This window comes from Hyperolius riggenbachi, chromosome 3 (assembly GCF_040937935.1).
Source record: "Hyperolius riggenbachi isolate aHypRig1 chromosome 3, aHypRig1.pri, whole genome shotgun sequence".
NCBI lineage: Eukaryota > Metazoa > Chordata > Amphibia > Anura > Hyperoliidae > Hyperolius > Hyperolius riggenbachi.
Window position 1 is genome coordinate 185,347,708 of NC_090648.1, and position 19,826 is coordinate 185,367,533.

General features: G+C 40.6%; 1 protein-coding gene across 5 annotated transcripts in view; it reads right to left on the minus strand.

Annotated features, from left to right (window-relative positions):
- SEMA6D (semaphorin 6D) overlaps positions 1-19,826 on the minus strand; it is a 106,939-nt gene that overhangs the window by 23,376 nt on the left and 63,737 nt on the right. For all 5 annotated transcript variants that reach the window (XM_068275435.1, XM_068275433.1, XM_068275434.1 and 2 more), the window contains exons 2-8: positions 11,283-11,438; positions 10,740-10,851; positions 7,064-7,124; positions 6,885-6,947; positions 6,683-6,784; positions 4,801-4,891; positions 420-539 (exon numbers count right to left, since the gene is read on the minus strand). In XM_068275435.1, the coding sequence (XP_068131536.1) occupies positions 420-539; positions 4,801-4,891; positions 6,683-6,784; positions 6,885-6,947; positions 7,064-7,124; positions 10,740-10,851; positions 11,283-11,391 (658 nt within the window). In that variant the 5' untranslated portion in view covers positions 11,392-11,438. The remainder of the gene's footprint in view (positions 1-419; positions 540-4,800; positions 4,892-6,682; positions 6,785-6,884; positions 6,948-7,063; positions 7,125-10,739; positions 10,852-11,282; positions 11,439-19,826) is intronic.

The following is a 19,826-nucleotide window of genomic DNA, read 5'->3' on the forward strand; positions in this document are numbered from 1 at the left end:
TGGATTTCTAACCAAACGCCCCTGCAAAGTTGTGCATTTCTGGCTTAGGCAGACATAGAAGGGGATTCAAACCTAATTGATCTTGCAGCCTGTAATGCTGTCTAATGGAGTGTAAAAGGGCCTCAAAGGATTTACATTACAGTTAAGTTTTTTTTTTTTTTTTTTTTTTTTTTACTGTAGAATCAATCATAAACCACTTTGCAAAAGAGGAAAAATATGCATTTAGAGTAAAGGCCTTGAGGTATCAGCATGCAACATTTAGCTTCATCATACAGCTGTGTCACACCTAAAAGGATCCAGGGTAGCTAATATGCATCATATTTCTGAGAAATACTATTAAAATGAGTAACGCTTCATTCCCATATCAAGTAGGCGTCTGATCTCTATGTCATTATTAATAACTGCCGGGTCTCAAGTACCTTTTAGCCACTTGGAGTCATATTTAATTGTCCTCAGAGCAAATCCGTCCCCCATGCTCCGATAGATCACGGCATCGCTGGCTTGGAAGTCCGCCATGGTAGCCGAGTATAACTTTCCATCTAGAACACAAAGGGCAAGGCCAGAGGGATGAGCAGGTTAAAAGAAAAAGAATACTGCATAGCAAATAATCATAAGCCTCAAATGTGTTCTATAAAACAAGTACGCAAATGTTTAAACTTCAGACCAGGTTGTCAGCTGCAGGAATAAAAAAATAAAAAAATCACACCTGTAAATGGAAAGCTGTGATGCTTTAACAAGTAACACTTGTAAAAAAACAAATAGTAATAAAACAATAGATAAATATGGTCAACTTTTTTTAACCTAAGATATTTGGTAAAGAGAAACCGTAACCAAGAATTGAACTTCATCCCAATCAGTAGCTGATACCCCCTTTCCCATGAGAAATCTATTCCTTTTCTCAAACCGATCATCAGGGGGCTCTGTATGGCTGATTTTGCGGTGAAACCCCTCCCACAAATGATGTCAGTGCCTCACAGCACTGAGGTACTGACATCACACTGTGGGAGCCTTGTTCCATTGTGGGAAATAACAGCTGTTTCCAACTGCCAAAAAAGCAAGCAGTATCTCCTTCTAGTGACTTCACCTGCCAGCAGTAAAAATGTCACCATGTGATAAATGTCAGAATGTAAATCAGAGAGAGGAAAGATTTTACAATGGGCAAACACTGGTTAAATCATTTATACACAATTATTGTAAAAATTAAGCACCTTATTACATTCTTTTCACTGGAGTTCCTCTTTAAACAAAGGTTTACAATTTCTTAGCCATATTTCTGGCAGTGCTTTTCAACCTTCCTCAGGTAAATCCAAGCACTCCTGACTTCTGAGGGCTTAGAAAAACCACTCTAATCTTCACTAGTTCACAAGAGATTAATGGCAAGGATATGAAATCGCTTTTAGGATGCACCTTATACCTTATTGTTGCAATTCCATCAGGGGAAGCTTGACACTTATAGTGGCCCTAGACAGAGAAAGAATCGATGGCCCCTTCACTCGCCAATGTCAATATGGTATCTTATGCACAGTAAATGGCCATGTCCAATGTAGACACTGCATAGCCACCTTGTGCTCATGACACAAATGTTTAACTTTTGCTGAAATTTGTTATTGCGTTTTGCCTCCGTCCTCACAGTCTCAGCATGTGGCGTCCTTTCCCCATGCTGTCGGGGGTGGAGCTGATAGGGAGAACCTACTGTGACTAGGCTGCAGACAGTGCCTTTACTAGTGACACACACAGGTGCTGGCACAGGACACGGATGCAGTGTCACTGTGACCTGCTCTATTGCAGAGACTTGTGCAGCCATTGTGACCAGGTCATCCCTCTGTGAGTGCATGTGGTGGCCCCCCTGGGAATGGTGGCCCTGTGCACGTGCACAGATGGCACATGCTAAGGCCGACCCCAATTCTATCATGCCTAAGATCAGGATAAGTGAATAAATATGCTGTGTGGAAGATAAGGAGAGAAGGTGCAGTGTTTTCCACTTCTATGTGAAGGACAGCATCCCTTTAGTTGTGTAGGTGACCTGCTTATCTCTGCAAGAACAATTATAAAAGATCCTGTGAATTTAAGGCCTCTTTTCCATGGCAGGCTGAACTATGTTTCAGCTTCCCAGCTGCTGGCCACATGTGCCTTTCGGCTGCAATTACATGCAGCCGAATGTCAGCATTTGGTAACCCCACAAGTGTCATGTTTGACGTGCTGTGGTGTTACCCCGTGGCCAAAATCTGTCATGTTGTGTCTGAGGATGACTGTCCTCAGATGCAACTTCATGGGGATGGGGGGGCCTGCCTACCGCCCATGCTGAGCACTAGCAAGTGCCCAGTCAGTGAAGGGGAGCAGCTGACATGCAGTGAAATCACCACCTTCAGCTGTGGAAGAGAGTCCTAAGAGGTTCTGGATATGAATATAGTGGCAATAGTTATGGGTAAACCTGTCTTTAAGCGTCCCCCATAGTAAGAGCCATATTATCCTTAAGAGATCATTGGATTTTATTGCTGTTCACCCAAACTTCATTAGTATAATGCCTAGTACACGCCATACAATCTTGTGTTAGATTTTTCTGTTAGATTTTTCAGTTAGATTTTCTGCATTATTTTACGTAGATTATTTTCTGTAGGGAATGGTCATTATCTCTGGTGCATTGTCTTCTGGTTATCTCCTGCTGAGTAGAACATTGCCTAATTGCTGGGCAGATAGATGGTTAGCTAGATAATTTCCAACGTGTTGGAAATGATCTATCTGGCAGGTAAATCTTACAGAAAATCTAACCGAAAATTGTATGGTGTGTACCTAGCATAATGGTGAATACACACGGTTCGTTCCCGCATCGAATGCGCTGCTCGATTCCCGACGATTCGATTATTTCCGAACATTTCCGAGCGCATTTCGATGATTTTTAGGTCCGTGTATATCCAGCACAAGACCTAAACTATTGATGTCCAAATTTGTCGCTTCTCTATTTTTAGCCTGTCCTGTTTGCCAGCTGCATTTTGGCAACAGATAAATCCAACAGGTACAATATTTTGGACAGTAAATGTGTTAGCTTTTCTCTAATAGGCTGGCATGCATCAGCTACCATTCAAAGTGGAACGGCGTATCCATACTGTAGGGTTATGCTGACAATCCGGCATGTGTGAAGTCAGCTTCAGACTGAATAACTTGCGGATATCAAAAACAGTTGATTGTCAGGGCAATCTATAACTCTTTACTCTTTTAAAATGCGCAAAACAGACAAACAACTACTATGTTGGTATATGAATACATAGTGGACATTAGGGTAAGGGTGTAATGTCTCCTAAGATTTAGGGGTGGTAGATTTGCCCCGACAATTAAAGTGTTATGCTGAAATTTTGAGCACCTAACTCATGCATTTCAAATTTGCTGATATAAATGGTTACCATGTTAAAATAAAAAAAATAGTATATAAAAAGAGTAAACGACTGCCCAAAAGAGCTTTGACCAACATGGGCGGAGCTTACGAAGATAGTGGACTTCAATGACAGGCCACAACTGTGTTTAAAGTAAACCTTAAATGGGGAGAAAAAGTTCATCTTTACTTGCCTGGGGCTTCAAACCAGCCCCCCCCCCCCCCCCCCGGTTTGTTTTTGGGGTCCCTGATTATCCTTCAGGTCCTCTCCCTCGTGCCACAGTCACCTCATACACTATTTCGGCCAAGCACGCCTCCTTAATCACGTTTCAATGTCTGGGAGTGTTCTCTGTATGCACAATTCCTAAAACATATGTGCAGAATGGTATTGGCCACAGAAGCACAGTGGGGCTGTGTATGCGCAGTAGTCTTCGGCTAAGCCAATTGCAGACTTTACTGAGGCTGACAGTAAGGTCTGGCACTGGCACAATGCAGGGGACCCGAAGGACACTGAGGCACCTCAGATACTTTGGGGGGCTGGAAGAAGCCCCAGTTAAGTAAAACTAAACTTTGACCAGTACTTTTAGGCCCGGTTCACACTTGCGGTGGCCCTCCGGAATCGTCGTGCCGGAGCCGCACCGCCTGCAGAACGGACGGAACGGACGCACGGCATAGCAATTAAAGCCTATGCGTCCGTTCACATGGGTCTGTTCTGCAGAACCGGAGCCGGGCCGGATCCGGACTCCGGCCTCCGTTCCAACATGCGCTATTTTTTCATCCGGCCCCTCCGGCAGCCGTATCCGGGGCGGAGCCGGACTGCACCATCCGGCCAATACAAACAAATGGGAACCGGAGGCCGCACAACACACTGGCTGAGAAATCCGGATGTTCTACCCCACTTCCTATGCGGATTTTTGCGGCGATATTGGCTGGGGACACATGGGCAAGCATTTTGGAGTGGAGCAGCACGAGCTGGAGGTGTTGGCAGGATGTTGGCAGCATGTCGAAGGTGGAGGTGAGTGCTAAACAGCAGAGGGCCTTTTTTTTACGTTAACTTTGCCAAACGGATCCGGATCGCATCCTGATTACCACCTGATGCAACCTGACCGGATCCGGATCGGATCCGGATCAGAACCGTACGGTTCCGATCCGGATCCGGTCCGGATCCGGTCAGGTCATCCGGTCCGTTTGGCAAACAACCGCTAATGTGAACCGGGCCTTACATTGCATAAAGCGCAACCTGAAAATTCTACAGAATAGAAGTCATACAATTTACAACAGCAGAATATGCTTGAATAGATAGAATTCTGCAAAAATGTATTATGCGTCAACAGTTTACAGATGTCCATGTGTGTTGCCTTTTACCAGCTCCAGGCAATCATAAATTAGTTAAATAGAGGAGAAAACCGAATAATAACACTAAAGGTTCTTACCAGCAAAGAGAGCCACGTTGGTTTGTCTAGCATCGAATGGGCATCTTGCCAAGCCACTAATTTCTTCCCCATCATATTCTAATGAACTCAACTGCAAACGGCAACCATGAAAAAGCTTAGCAACAAAACGTGAGCCCAGCAAAAAAATACAGCTCAGCATGAGAATATTTACTTTATGAAATGTATTTAGAAAATGGATCACCAAATTGAAATTTCATACATTTTAAAATAATATAATGTTTCAAATGATATATATACTGCCTTATATTTTATGCACATTTTATTTTTTCCATATTTTACAGACCCCAAGGCAAGCATAACAACACATAGTATAGGCTGTATAGCTGTATATCCAATCAAAAATATGTACTTTTATATGCGCTAGAACAAATATACCTAAATAGTTTTCCTGTAATGCTGTGTACAGCAGTTCTCAGACTGGGAAGGGGAGGGGGTAGTGAAACTATTCTACCAGCTTTTACTGTGAGCTTGATTACAGAATGAAAGATTACAGTGATGACTCATCACTGTGCTGCTGTTTTGAAGTCCAGTTAATACTTCCCATTCTGTATATCTTTGCTTGAATACAGCGGAATCAAGTCAGGTCAGGAGGCTACATGGCTACATCAGCTATTTAGCAGCTCTGGGATGCCTAGAGCTATTTGAATAGTAGGGCTGCCTAGACAGGTTCACAAGTCATTAAGTGGAAATTATTTTAAAATATATTGTATTTCAGCCATGTATTTAGATATTTTACTACTCTCAGGCTGTCAGCCTTTAACTACAATTATATATTGGCCCTATTAATCAGATACATCTCCCCACTAGCCTGTGCTCCCTTCAATTTCTCTTTGCTCATTTGTATTCCCCTGAACCTGATTTGGCAGCTGAAGTGAACACAGGCAAGCCTGGCAATGTATCTCTTTAATTGATATACCTTTTATTGTCTGTTTGAATTGTATATCAGCAGGCAAGAGGAACAAACCTGTGGCGTTAAGGGAGTTCTCTAATAGGAGTTTAATAAAAGTATCTCCCTAACCTATTGCTGAAATTACATTTTAGTATATTTTCCCTTGTTAAGAATCTGCTCTGAAGCATTACAAAATCAGCCATTGTGTCCCTGTAAACAAGTGGACAAATAAAATGTGTGGGTTTTATCCACAGTAGCATGTTTTAATGTAAAACTATAATGGCTGAAAACTGAGAAATACGATTTAGTTTCCATAATTTTGTTTATACCATTAAAATGCATATAGAATAAAATAATGTTATCAAAAAAGTACAACTCAAATAAAGCCTAACTGGTGGCGAAAAAAACAAGATATAGATTTTTGGTGTGATATGTAGTGATAGTTATTGGTGAATGAATGGTAGGGGCGTGAGATGTGAAAATTGCTCTGGTCCATAATGGGAACACCACCTGTAGTGGTCAAGTGGTTAACTGATGTTCCCTGAAATTAGACTGGTGGGTTCAGCTGTTCAGTTAACAGTTACATAGACATCAAAATGGATAAATTCTGAGAAATGACTCATAACTGTTAACAGAACTAGAGGAGGCAGGTAAAACTTGTTCCAAGCTGAAAAAAACCCTTGTTCCAAGCCCATTCAAACACCAAGAAACCATAGCAATTCATTACAAGAACAGGTTATTTTTAGCATTTTTCAAAGCAGCTTACAATGTAGAGAAAAGTATTTAAAATTGATTACACTAACTGAAATAGCATGCTGAATACATTTATTTCTTGCTTCATATGGTGCTCATTCAACCTCTGATCTGGATATCAACACCGAGCTGGCCCAATAGATCTGTGGTATGCTGCGTGCATGAAGAGTGAAGCTACGTGCATCACGCAACATAAAAGACAATGAACAGCTTACTTACCCTGTAGTATCTACAGACAGGATTGAAGGCGTTTGTACCGCAGACAAAGACCATCTCATCATTTCTTGGAACAAAGACCTTGATGTAGTTATGGCATTCATCCTGCATCACAAACACATGAAACGTTAGAAGCCTGAAGATTCACTCGCTATCAGCGTCATCTTTTGAAATGTGATCTTCAAGAGGTTAGTCCGAAGAATACCTTGTGTTTGCCTTTCATTGCGCAATTCTTTCGGTCTGCTTGACCCGATCTCCATGTCAGCTTCTGAAGAAGCAAAGGAAGCAAAGCACAAATGTAAATGTTTTTTGTCATCTTTCCTTTACGTTCCAAGGTAAACCCCCCCACTTGTTGTTGGCACTCTTGCACCTCCGTCCACTTACTTTGCTTGGTGTGATCTCAATCTTGTGCATCTCATTTAAATTTATGGCATAAACTTGATCTCTGTGGAAGATAAAGAAACAGAAAACACTTCAGGAAATGGAGAGATGTGCTGGCCTGAAATCTATTCATGCATAGCGTGACAAATGTACTTTTAAGGTCCTTGTCAGACAATGTATGTGTTCTCGGCTATTGCTGAATTTCTGTGTCTTGAGCGAGAAAAGGTTTCTGCCAGACCACATTTTCCCTGTTAAAAATAAGTATCATTTTCTCTTGTTTTCAGCATGTGATAGTGCAGTCTAACCTCTTTTCCATGCTGGCCAGTACATGTTCTCATGCGCTCTTACTGAAAACCTGTATCCATCAGCACATACTCTTACATTATTGTCCCGAACACGCCAACATAAAAAAGATCGTCTGGGAATTGCTGGGAATGTATCTGGATTTGGCTAGAATGCCTAACATTATGATTTATAGGAAGATAAACATACGGCTGAACATACTCATATTTTCTTTAATTTATCACAGATTATGGAAACACTCATCTACAGATCTGTTACAATACAGGAATTCAAAAATACTTCTTTCCTTTATTTCTTTTTTATTCCCAACATCAGGATATTTCAGTATATTTTATTTCAAAAGCTGCATCTGTTGGTTATTTTGCTAGTATATCAACATGCCTTCTATTTTCTATTTGTTCAAGTCGTACTACTGTTAACTGCTCAAATTGCATTACAGAATTGTCACGTTGCAAAGGGGAGAGTTAATGAATACTGATCTGTACAAATACTGATCTAAACAAAAAGTTTGTACACACCACAATTTCTATTTGATTTGTTCTCATGCTTTAAATAAAAATTGTAAAAAAGAAAAGCAAATGCATTAACAATTAACTTCTAAACTATTTTTATACTGTTTCCTGTTAAGCAGTTTATATATATTCAATTTTGTAGGTTAATAATCGTAATCCAACCATGGGTACCAAAATATGTGAAAAAGTCATAGTGGATAGACTGAAATCTTTTTACTGTTGATGTCAAGTCAAGAGAAAACAGAGTTCACGCCTACTGTATTAATAAAAAAACTGAATTTCGGATTATAGAGGCTGCCACTGTTATTTCTTTAAAAATGGCTTCTGAAACACATAATCCTGCAAAGATATTTCTGCATGTGTGCTTGTCATTTCTGTGTTACTGCTTAAGTGAGTGGTAGCATTTCAAACACTTGAAGTGGAGTGTTTTTTTTTTTATCAGCATTGATTTCTAAACATAACCATGGGATGCTGTTGTCAGCGGTTTAAATATATGTGTAAACAAGTAGCTGAATAACTCCAATAATTTAACACTACTTTTGATGGCATAATACATGAGTAGCAGAGACAGAAAGCTTAAATTAAATTAATGGTGTCAAGATAAGGGTTGTTTTTAGATTATGGAACCTATATTTAAACAGGTGCTGATCCTGTTATGGATTAACACTTCTTTGTTCAAACATTTAAGAAATCTGGCTGCCATTTTAAAATGGAAAAATTTATGAAGGTAGATATGATTTTTTTTTACAGTGGGCCTCAATCTCAATTCACCTGAATGGAAGCTGGGATCGTATTTTGTGAAAGGCCAAAGGTGACAGTCTATGGCTACCTGGTGACCTGCACTGTTTCGGGCGATTATGCACCTCTGCCGTGAACTGCAGTCTAGTCTTCGTGCCTTACATAGTTCTGAGACCCTTGAGTAATGCACCTCCAAAACACTGACCCATACCAGAGATACAATGCTAATTTTCACATTTCAAAACAACCCAAGACCTTGGCTGCACAGCTTGGCTAAACTGCACTTTGCTGCATAATCTCAGAAGCATGCAAACCACCAGAGGACACCAGGTAGCCATGAATCACCATTGGCAATCTGCGCAAACAACAAACATGCTGTTCCCCATTGAAACAAGTGAGATTCTCCTCTTTCAGAATAGTGTCAACTCCCTATAAAAGTTGTTGTCATTCAAGATAATGGGCAGCACGGTGGCGTAGTGGTTAGCTCTCTCGCCTTGCAGCGCTGGGTCCCTGGTTCGAATCCCAGCCAGGGCACTATCTGCAAAGAGTTTGTATGTTCTCTCCGTGTCTGCGTGGGTTTCCTCCGGGCACTCAGGTTTCCTCCCACATTCCAAAAACATATGGATAAGTTAATTGGCTCCCCCTAAAAAAAAATTGGCCCTAGACTACAGTACTTACACTACATAATATAGACATATGACAATGGTAGGGATTAGATTGTGAGCTCCTATGAGGGACAGTTCGTGACAATATATATACACTGTACAGCGCTGCGTAATATGTCGGCGCTATATAAATACTAAATAATAATAATAATAATAATAGACACTTATGGAGAAAATTGGCAAGATGATGAACATTTTTATAAATAAGTTCTATAATGTCAGAAATGACACCCCCAGAAAAACAGTACATCATGAACTTCTTTTGACTTATTGTAACTTATCCCTCGTCACCTACTGACACTCACCCTCCCTCCTTTTGTACATTAGAGTATGGGGTATGGGAGTCAGTTGCCCTCCCTCCTGCAGAGTATCCTGGAATCAACAAACAAGAAAAAAGCGAGCGCACACCAGTACCCAATGCTTCCAACTTAGACCTTCACAGTGGTGCAACATCCAGATAAACAAGATAATTCATATGCTTTGACCAAATAGAAGCAGATTCCAGGAGCAACACACCGTATACTTCATTCAAAAATCCACATATTTATTCTTCAATTAAATAAAAAGCATTACTTGAAATCTTAGTATAAAAAACACACAATACTTATCGGCAGATGAAGACATTTAGGAGGTGCGGACCTCCTGAATGTCTTCGTGTGCCGATAAGTATTGTGTGTTTTTTATACCAAGATTTCAAGTAATGTTTTTTTATGAAATTGAAGAATAAAGATGTGGATTTTTGAATGAAGAATATGGTGTGTTGCTCCTGGAATCTGTTTCTATTTGGACAAAGCATAGTATCCTGAGATTCCAAGTGTGTGTAGAGCAGTTGTGTAGGTGAGGCTGGCCTGTTTCTCCTTATACTGGTGGTCTCTAGAGAAGGCCTCAGAACAGAAGAATTTTGAGGTGGAGTGGGAAGGTTCAGGGTGGTAAGCTCAAGAAATCGGGGAACCGGGCTATTGCTTGCTGTGAGTATGCACAGCACTGTGTCCATGACAATACGTTCAGTTTGCTAAGTTTGAAGTCAATTCAGGTACACTTTAAATCTGTTGTCAATCCAACCACTGTAGTCTGGTCCGGTGGCAACCTCTTTCTTGTGTACGGTTATGTAAAGGAACAAAAACTTATTTATCCGTGCTGTTGAAGGTTATAATAGAACTTCTTGAACAAGCAACTGAAAAAAGTTAAGATTCTGGCAGGACTGTCCTCCTGGTACTGCTGAATAGATGTGTTTATTGAAAAGAGCGAGTCAGGCTGACACACTGTTTATCACATGATAACTCAGTGTGACTTGGAAGATATTTATTGCCATTCTATTCGTTTCTAAGCATGGAACACAAAAACACAGATAGGAATCACTGTTTTCATTTAAACAGAAGATTTTCCATGAGCATTAAAAATGAATAGCTAAAATAAAAAAAACACAAGTCCAATTCAAATAAAGAGATTAAAAAAAATTACCTTCCAGCTACATAAAGTGTGTCTCGAATTTTTAACATCAGTTGAAAGTCCAAGCTGTGCTGCGATTCATTGCCTGAAGGGCGTCCTCTAAATACTGGATATTGCCTTGAATCTGCAAGTTAAAATGGGAACACCATCACTCTGGATTACACAGCTCAGGAATCAATATACAGAATTGATTAGCTGTATATACCAGGTGTAGCAGGGTTTGAACTAAATCCCTATTGCAGCGTCTAGAATATAAATGAATAAAATATGACCAGTGTCAGCAAATGTGGCTCACTCCTCTTTCAAATTACATGTGGCCTTTTAAGAGATTAACTTTAAATAACCCGTAGGATGCACATACGTGAAGCTGGCTAGGCACTCCAATAAATAGATTTAACAGCATGACATCATACTGGGCTAATTTTATAACCTCAGGCAAAAAGCACTAGAATGTAATACAGGGACCCACAGCAATCAATCATACGGCAGTTTATAGTTTAATATGCATTTGTGCGGGCCACAGGTGCACAGTAATGTTGGTAAGCATTTACTTACAGTGGTAATCAATAATGTTGATGGGTTCATCATCTTCAGGGAAGCTAACTGCATAGACCAAAGATACCATGACCAGCACCATGCCAGCATGAAGCACATACTGCTTCATGGTTCACTCAATGGCCCGGCACCTCGTGTTTGAAGAATGGATTTTACCTGCAAAGAAAAGACAATATATTACAAAAAACTGTAACTGTAGTGGATTTATTTTTAAACAGAATCTGCAGTCTGATCTAAGGTCATATTAGCAAAACATATATTCATTAGAGCTATTAGTGATATTGTAATAATCATGTATGGTATGTGAAAACAGACAGCAGATCATGTTAGAGACTTAAGTAAAGAGCAAAGTGAATTAAAGGGTTCCTTGCTAGAATTGTTATGTCTGGTACACACCATGAAATTCCCCATCAGATTTCAACTCAAATTGATACTTTCCAACAGCTCCGATCTGATTTCCGATAGTTTTTCTGATCGACTTTATACAGAAATGATCGGAAAATCGGTCATAAAAAAACAGAAATAAGATCGGACGTGTTGGAAATTATTTCGGTACGAAATCTGAAGAGAAATTGCATGGTGCGTACCAGGCACTAAACAAGGTTTGTTACATAATTATTCAATCACCTTGAAGCCAGGAACACATTTTACAATATGTGGTAGATAAGATAAAACATCAATGTCTTCATGATATTGATCATTTTATTGTTCTACCAGTTTCAAATAAGGTAAGACTTCAGCAGGAATCTTGTCTATTATCCAGCATGCCTCTGCTGCTGCTACCTGTGCAATACCCAATGCAGTACAAAACTATGGGAACCTCAATCATGTAGCTCCATTTGCCCTCCAGCCAACATATTTTGATTCATTACTGATCAGGAAACCCCAGTTATGAATGTATTTTCTCTAGATCCAATGTCAGAGGTATGGAAAAACATTAAATACATTGCATAGCATATCTAGTTTTAAGGCAATGATAAATATTTGCAATAGCTTGGTAAAATGTACAAGCGCAGAGAGCGCGCATGAAAGTTTGCTGGGATTTGCGCAATCTACATAGCGGGTTACCTAACTCACTTTATACATGCAATGCCTACATGGCCTGTTATACAAGGATCGTAAGTGTTTCAGGTATTACAGGAATTAGGCTGAGTTCCCACTTGAGCTGAGAATGGACGTTTTATGTCTGTTCTCTGCTCTTTGCAAAACTAACAGTGAATGGCTCCTATTTTATAGATAGGAGCCATTCTCACTTGTCAGCCTACAATGGATCCGTTGCAGTAAGTGAATCGCAATTCTGTAAAACCGTAATAATCCTGTGCAGGCGGATGCATTCCTTATATAGCCTATGGAGGTAAATGCATGTGCCCCGGGCTCCAGCCAGACCACAGTGGACCATCGGAGCAGACAGCCTTACTCTGTTTGCAGAGCACGCTATGCAGATGGTGTAAAGCCCAGTACACTTTATAAGCGCTCTTTGCGCTCGTGCATTTTAAGGAAGCTTTGTGAATATACCTCAGTGTAGCTGTGAAAGGTGTCTGAGTTATGACTTCAAGCTGTTATCTATTAAAGCTGATAACCGCTATAGCACACCAGCAGCAGCTTGTCCTTGCATAGATGGGTATTGTAGCCTGCTACAAAGTCTATCTTGTGCCACAGCCCCAGCATTCACACATTTATTTATTTATTTATTGTATTTATAAAGCGCCAACATATTACGCAGCGCTGGACATTAATTTAGGTTACAGACAATATTTAGGGGTGACAAACCGCAATCACCTAATACCTTTGTACACCCTGATATACATTGCAAGCAAACCTTGTACCTGGTACACACAATGCAATTTCCTGTCAGATTGACGGTCAAATTGATTATTTTCAACAGGTCCGATCTGATTTCTAAGTGTTTTTCTCGTTGATTCCCATCGTGTGTACCATGCATTATACTTTTGTTGAGAAAGACTACATTTTTTTAGTATGTCTCTCCGACTGGTTCAGTAAAAACATAGTAAATTATTGTGTTTCTTTACAAACTGGCCCTAGAATTTGATAGGACATTACATTGTGAGCGCCCCGAGGGACTGTTTGTATAGTTTGTAAGCAGTGAATAATGTCAGAGATATATAAATACAGGAATAAAGTGACTGAGAATCATGAACAATGTATCTAGTTCCATTACATGGTGGGTATTTCAGACCACAAATGATACGCATCCTTTACATCAAAGTGTACCATGATTTGAAGTGAACCCGATTCAAGAGTGATACGGAGGCTGCCATATTGATTTCATTTTAAGCAATACCAGTTACCAGGCTGTCCTACTGATCCTCTGCCTCTAATTCTTTCAATCATGGACCCTGAACAAGCATGCAGCAGATCAGGTGTTTCTGACAATATTTTCTGTTGTGAATCAGACACTTCTGCAGCCAAATAGATCAGCATGGCTGCCCAGCAACTAATATTGTTTAAAAGGAAATAAATATGGCAGCCTCCATATCACTCTCACTTTGGGTTTATTTTAAGCGGATTATTACCATCAAGGGATGAGGGAGCAATCACACTTCTACCTTCAATGAGAGATAAAAGCACACTCACAATCTAAGACCCAATGCATGTTAGTTTCTTGGTGTTGCTTTAAAGAGGAACTCCAGTGAAAATAATTTAATAAAAAAAGTGCTTCATTTTTACAATAATTATGTATAAATGATTTAGTCAGTGTTTGCTCATTGTAAAATCTTGCCTCTCCCAGATTCACATTCTGACATGTATTACATGGTGACATGGTTACTGTGGGCAAGTTATGTAGCTGTTTCTAGCTGCTCTGGCTGTTACAGACAGCTTTAAACAGCTATTTCCTGTCTGTGAACATTGTTACATTGTGGCAGTTTGCCCAGAGTACCGCGGTATTCAGAGACTCTTGTGGGAGGGGTTTCAGCACAAAATTAGTCACACAGCGCCCCCTGATGGTCTGTTTGTGAAAATCATTCTATTTCTCATGTAAAAGGGGGTATCAGCTACTGATTGGGATAAAGTTCAATTCTTGGTTGGAGTTTCTCTTTAACCTAACGCTTTTAAGGAAATTTCATTCTGTCTCATGCATAGTCTGTATAAGGCCTGACTTACAGAAGCTATAACTGAAGCTGAACGGCAGGTGTAGGCATGGAGACATACCAGCAACTAAGTGAAGTGTTTGTATTATTTTACACTGTGGTAGTTGAAGAGGAGCTTGGTATGCACTATTCAGGCCAAGCCTTATGGTGTATGCCCATTAGCTAACAATGCTCCCCTCTCAGAAGAGCATCGAAAGGCTAGCTGGAACATGACCGGAGATTCACAGCAGTGCTACATGCACCTCTCTATCCAGGCTGTCTGAGGAAGGCCTAAAATAGAGAAACTGACACGTTATATTCTCAGCTGTTGCTAAGCTGTCATGATATGCAATTTAAACTGGGTGATTATAGGCTGTATAGGAAAACAAACCTATGAAACGAGAAAAGAAGTTTCCCAAGGCACAGAAGGTTGTTACCAGGACAGATAATGTATTAGGTTACATGGGATATTTCCACACTTCCGACTCTACAACACACATCCCCATAGCAAATGCTGTGACCTGTATGTTTCTTACACTTCCAGCTATTTTAGTCACAAATATGTTACTAATGACTAAACATGAGGCAACGTAACGAGCTATGTCAACACAAGAAGCAAAATCCCAGCTAATGGAGGCCCTGCGCCCCCAAAGGTGGCCACACAAGGACAGAGCTCAATAGGATTATTTTTTTTAAAGAAAGGATTTGCAACCTTCCAAGCCACTGAAGCACACAGACAAAATAATGACTATTAGAACTCAGATAAAGGGTAAAAAGCCGATGAAAGAAACTGTAATCCAACTAATCAATTTGTTGTAGTCTTCTCAGAATTGATCCACACACATCTGATCTTTTTGTAGCGGATATTTCCAGATCCTATAGGTGCCCATACATTACTCAATATGCTGGCCCTACTGACTGTCCAATTTGATAATTTTATCAAATTGGAAGACAATCGGTGCTGCAACATGGCAGTCCGTTCAATCTTTCAATTGATTTTGAGCCTAAATCTGTATGTAAAAATGTAAAAAATGCTGGTAAAATCTCGGTTGTAAGGGGCTCGATCAAATACGCAGCAGTAACATTCAATATCAAGATGACCGACGGACCTCCAGCCGGTGTGGCTCTTGGCCTCCACCGGTGATAAGTGGCACTGCAAGCACCTGTTCCATGTGACACGTGTTGTGACGTCAGTATGTGCTGAGTCACATGGTATAGGCCCCTGCTGCGATGCCAAACCCTGGAGGAGGCGAAGGGTGGTTCGCTGTGAGGCGAGACTTTATGCTGAGCATGTGGGTGGGGGAGTGACTCATACACTTGGGAGATGGTGGCAGGATGATTTCCAATAGATTTCAAGCTGAAAGCTATTGGAAATTGGTGTGTATTGTGTGGGCAGAAAATAAATCCCTCTATCATCAGATTCAGGCCTCTTGCACACTGCAAGCGATTCAGATTCCGCTTTTTAATTGGTTTTTACATCCGATTCAGATTCCAATTTGCAGTGTGCAGGAAGCAAACTGCAAATCGGAATCGGATGTAAAAACCGATTAAAAAGCGGAATCTGAATCGGAATCGCTTGCAGTGTGCAAGAGGCCTCAATCAGAGAGGCATCTATCTAATGGTCGGTCTGGCCATACATGGGTCTCCTTATCACTTCTAATAATTGTCTTTTGGAAGATAGTTTAGAAATCTGTGTGGTCAGCTCAACAGGTGTATCCACTACCTTACCCACTCACAAATTAAAAGCCAGCCCCCCTCCATAATGTCACCACTGTGGGGGCAGAACAGACACAACCCATATCCCACCGCTTACTAATGATTCTAAAGGTAGACAGACATCGATAACAAATATTTTGGTTTAATAGATGTCTTTGCAAAAAAGGCTGGCACCACACAAAAATACAAAACATAAAAGATTAGCTATTTATTGGTTTGCCATTAAAATGGCAAGAGAAATCACGGGCAAAAATCAAAGCTGGTGCCCACCGCACACCAATCACAAAGCAGTGAAAGTTGAAAGCGACCGGAAGGTCGCATAACTGTGTGGAGCGTCATGACATAACCCCTCCCCCGGTTACCATAACAGCGGAGAAACATAAACAAAGAGGCCAGTCACTTAACTTTGAATTGATTGGCTGATTGTGGTCTATATCCCTATATAAGCTGATGTCAACTGACGTTTGTTTTATGGGCTGAGTGGCTTGAAAAAGAGCTATAACAGCTTGACAGCCGCCATAGCCTATTTTTTTGACAATGCTGTCATTTTAATGGCAAACCAATAAAGAGCTAATCTTTTTACTTTTCTAATTTTGTGTGGTGCCAGCCTTTTTTGCAAAGACTTGTGGTGGATCCTGTGGATGCTGGGATCTGAGGCTTGGGTACACATCAGTTCCTCCTTATGGAAGAGTGCTCCTCCATCTTTTGAGTTTGAATCGGTTTAATAGATCCTTAATATGCATAGTAGCATCCAAAAGTGGGGGTCACACAAGTGGAGGTGGCAGTGGGGTGCCATTGTCTCTGCCTACAGAATCTGTCACCAGTACCCCCCCCCCCCCCCCCCGACATAGACTACATTTGTGTTCCAGCAAACGTCTCCCCTTTCTGTGAACATAATTGTCAGTCTGCCAGCAGAAGGCCCCTTGGGCTGGAAGACTATGGCGGCTTGTCCCTCCACCCTCAGCGTCTGTGCCTAGCTCTAAATACTGAAACCAACTTAATAATGGGGTACATTTAGACATATCAATATCTGTGCTATTAAATGTTTTTGTTTACACTGTAATAAGTTTAGTGAAAGAGTTCAGTTTGATTGCTTGCGGTTGAGTAATATATAATAAAAGCCTAAATATACTTTCCAACTAGAGGACAACAAACACATGCCATGCTTGCAGACTGGGAAGAATTCCCATATAAAGGAGCTGTCATTCATCCCTTCCTGCATAAAACCAAATCTCCTCTATTGCATACATGCAGGCACTTCCAGCTGTCTGGTTAGACTATGCCATGCATGATCCTGAACATTCCAGTGGCAAACTTGGATCTCCCTGAGGGACTGGAAAGTATACAACCTTTTACCTCTATGTATGCTTGTAATGTCAAACCTGCTTTTATACGGAATCAAATTGTATTCTAGTGAGATCCCATGATGAAAGCAGTCCTGAACTCAAAACATTCTCTCTGCTCTAAACGATACGCAACAGCATAATAACCTTTAAAGAATAACATTTCCTTGTTACAGCTCATACAAATCCTACAATAAATCTGCAGTGTTTCTACTCTCATGGAAGCAGACATAATGTTAACATCCTGTGCTTCAAATTAGCATATCTGCTGTGGCAGTCAGCTGATACAGGGGAGAGATCCAATTACAACTTGTGATCAGACACAGATGAGGGGGGGATTAGACAGGCTAAACTCTCTAAATACATACAGGGTGCATTTCTCTCTGTTTTCTTTCTGTCCTGTGCAAGATTTCAGGTCCACTTTAAATGACCTCAGGTCTGGAATGCCCCCAGTAAAAACGTAACAAATTGGTTGTTTTATCCACATAGACATTTAGCACGCACACACATGGGGTGTCTTGAGAGGTTTGCATTGGAGCCTTGCTACACGCTGAGTGTTGCCTTGTCGTGAATAGAAAGACGTGATCCCAGTCATTGTTATATACGATAAAAAAAATAAAATAAAAATAAAATAATCTTCGGTTTAGCAGCAGTGGGGAGTAATCGCCCGGCATGCAACAAGACTGTGATAAAAATGGGATTTGCGAGGAACAACACTTTTACACAACCTGCTGCTTGTTATTTTCACAGTTCGAGATGCACGAAAAGGTATTATTTGAAATGTGCAGATATACCCTTCACTGTTGAAAGAAGACAAATGATGTTTCCAAATGTCTTGTCACTTGTCAATTTCACCCGCTAATTTATCAGCGTTTCCCTACGGATTTATCTACAATAACAATTCGTGTTACACGGCCGGCTGGGTTAAATGTTATTTGTTGCAAATCCATGTATGAATTTGTCAGTTCCATTACTTTATTGAAATACAGGCTGATGTTATTAAACTGGCATAGGAATGAAGAGAAAATAGCTAATCCCCCCCCCCCCCCCCCCCTTTTCTTTTTGGAAACTGGGCTGCATATTTTACTTTCAACTTTCAGCTAAAGTTTTGTTCGGTGGCGGCTGAGGGATGAGCAGTCTCAACGGAGACAGTCAGAGGAAGATGAGAGCAACAGTACACCCTCTCATCTGTGCTAAAGCACTACAGAGAGCATATGGAATGTATATGGCACACTGTGCACTGTACATCCTTCCAAAGCAGTACGCCGTCTGTGCCTTATTAAGTATACAAGTGCATTCTGGAGGAGGGAAACTTTAGACAAAATAACTTATACCTTTGCATTTAGCTTCCTTTTTTGTGGCTATGAGATGCTGAAAATATACACTGAGCGGTCCCAAAAAATTTGAGACACCCCTTATTTGAAAGTAAAGCAGTCCAACAATGCCGTAGAGTGACGTAACAATGCAGAGTTGCTTATATACAGAACGCTCAGCTTCGGACCACATGGATGTAGTTATCATGCAAATTTATGTCAAAATGGGTAACAAAATATTTAAGTGACTTTGAACAAGGGTGGATCATCAGTGCAAAATGGGATGGTGCTAGCATCTCTGATATGACGACACCCTGTCAGTTGTTTAGAGAGTGGCAGCTGACAAAAAACTTCAAGTAATAAGGACTATTCTGGTAGGAAAAAGGCTGGTGAATGAGAGAGGTAGCACGCAATAGTCAACAGAAGGGTGACAAATTACAGCTGTATTCAATGCAGGTGCATCACCAAGCATATCCAAATTCACAACAAGACAGACTTTGCAAAGGATGGGCTTTAGCAGCAGGAGACCATCAAGAGTGCCTTTGGTATCACAGAAAAATAGGAAAAGACGCCTGTTGTGGGCTCTTGCCACCGTGGTCTCAAATTGGTTGGAGGAACATCAGAGTTCAATCTCTGATTTTTGAAAACACATACATTATTCCAAGTGCACAAGTGATTTAATGTACAATGTGGTTCCACATTTCCTCCAATGCAATTTATTTTATTCTCAAACATGAAAGCAGCTTATGTAGCATCTTTCCTGCATTTGCATTTTGGTTAAAGTCAATTGAAAGTGCAAGAAAATTCCAAAGGAACTACAGTGCTATGTGATTTTCTTGTAATTTCCCTGTTTTATTGTGTATATTTTGCTTCAGATCATCAGAAAAGTGCAAATGCAAACACACCATGTCACCAGCAGATCACAGAAACTGTGCTTAAACGCACAGAAACACACACGGGGTAAAAGTGAGAGATTGCATCGCAAACTTTGTGATTTTCATGAAAACGTGCTCCTATTTTGAGAGCTGAACAGTTGTTTATTAGGTGGAAGTTGAGAGGACTAGTGAAAGTACTATATTGTAT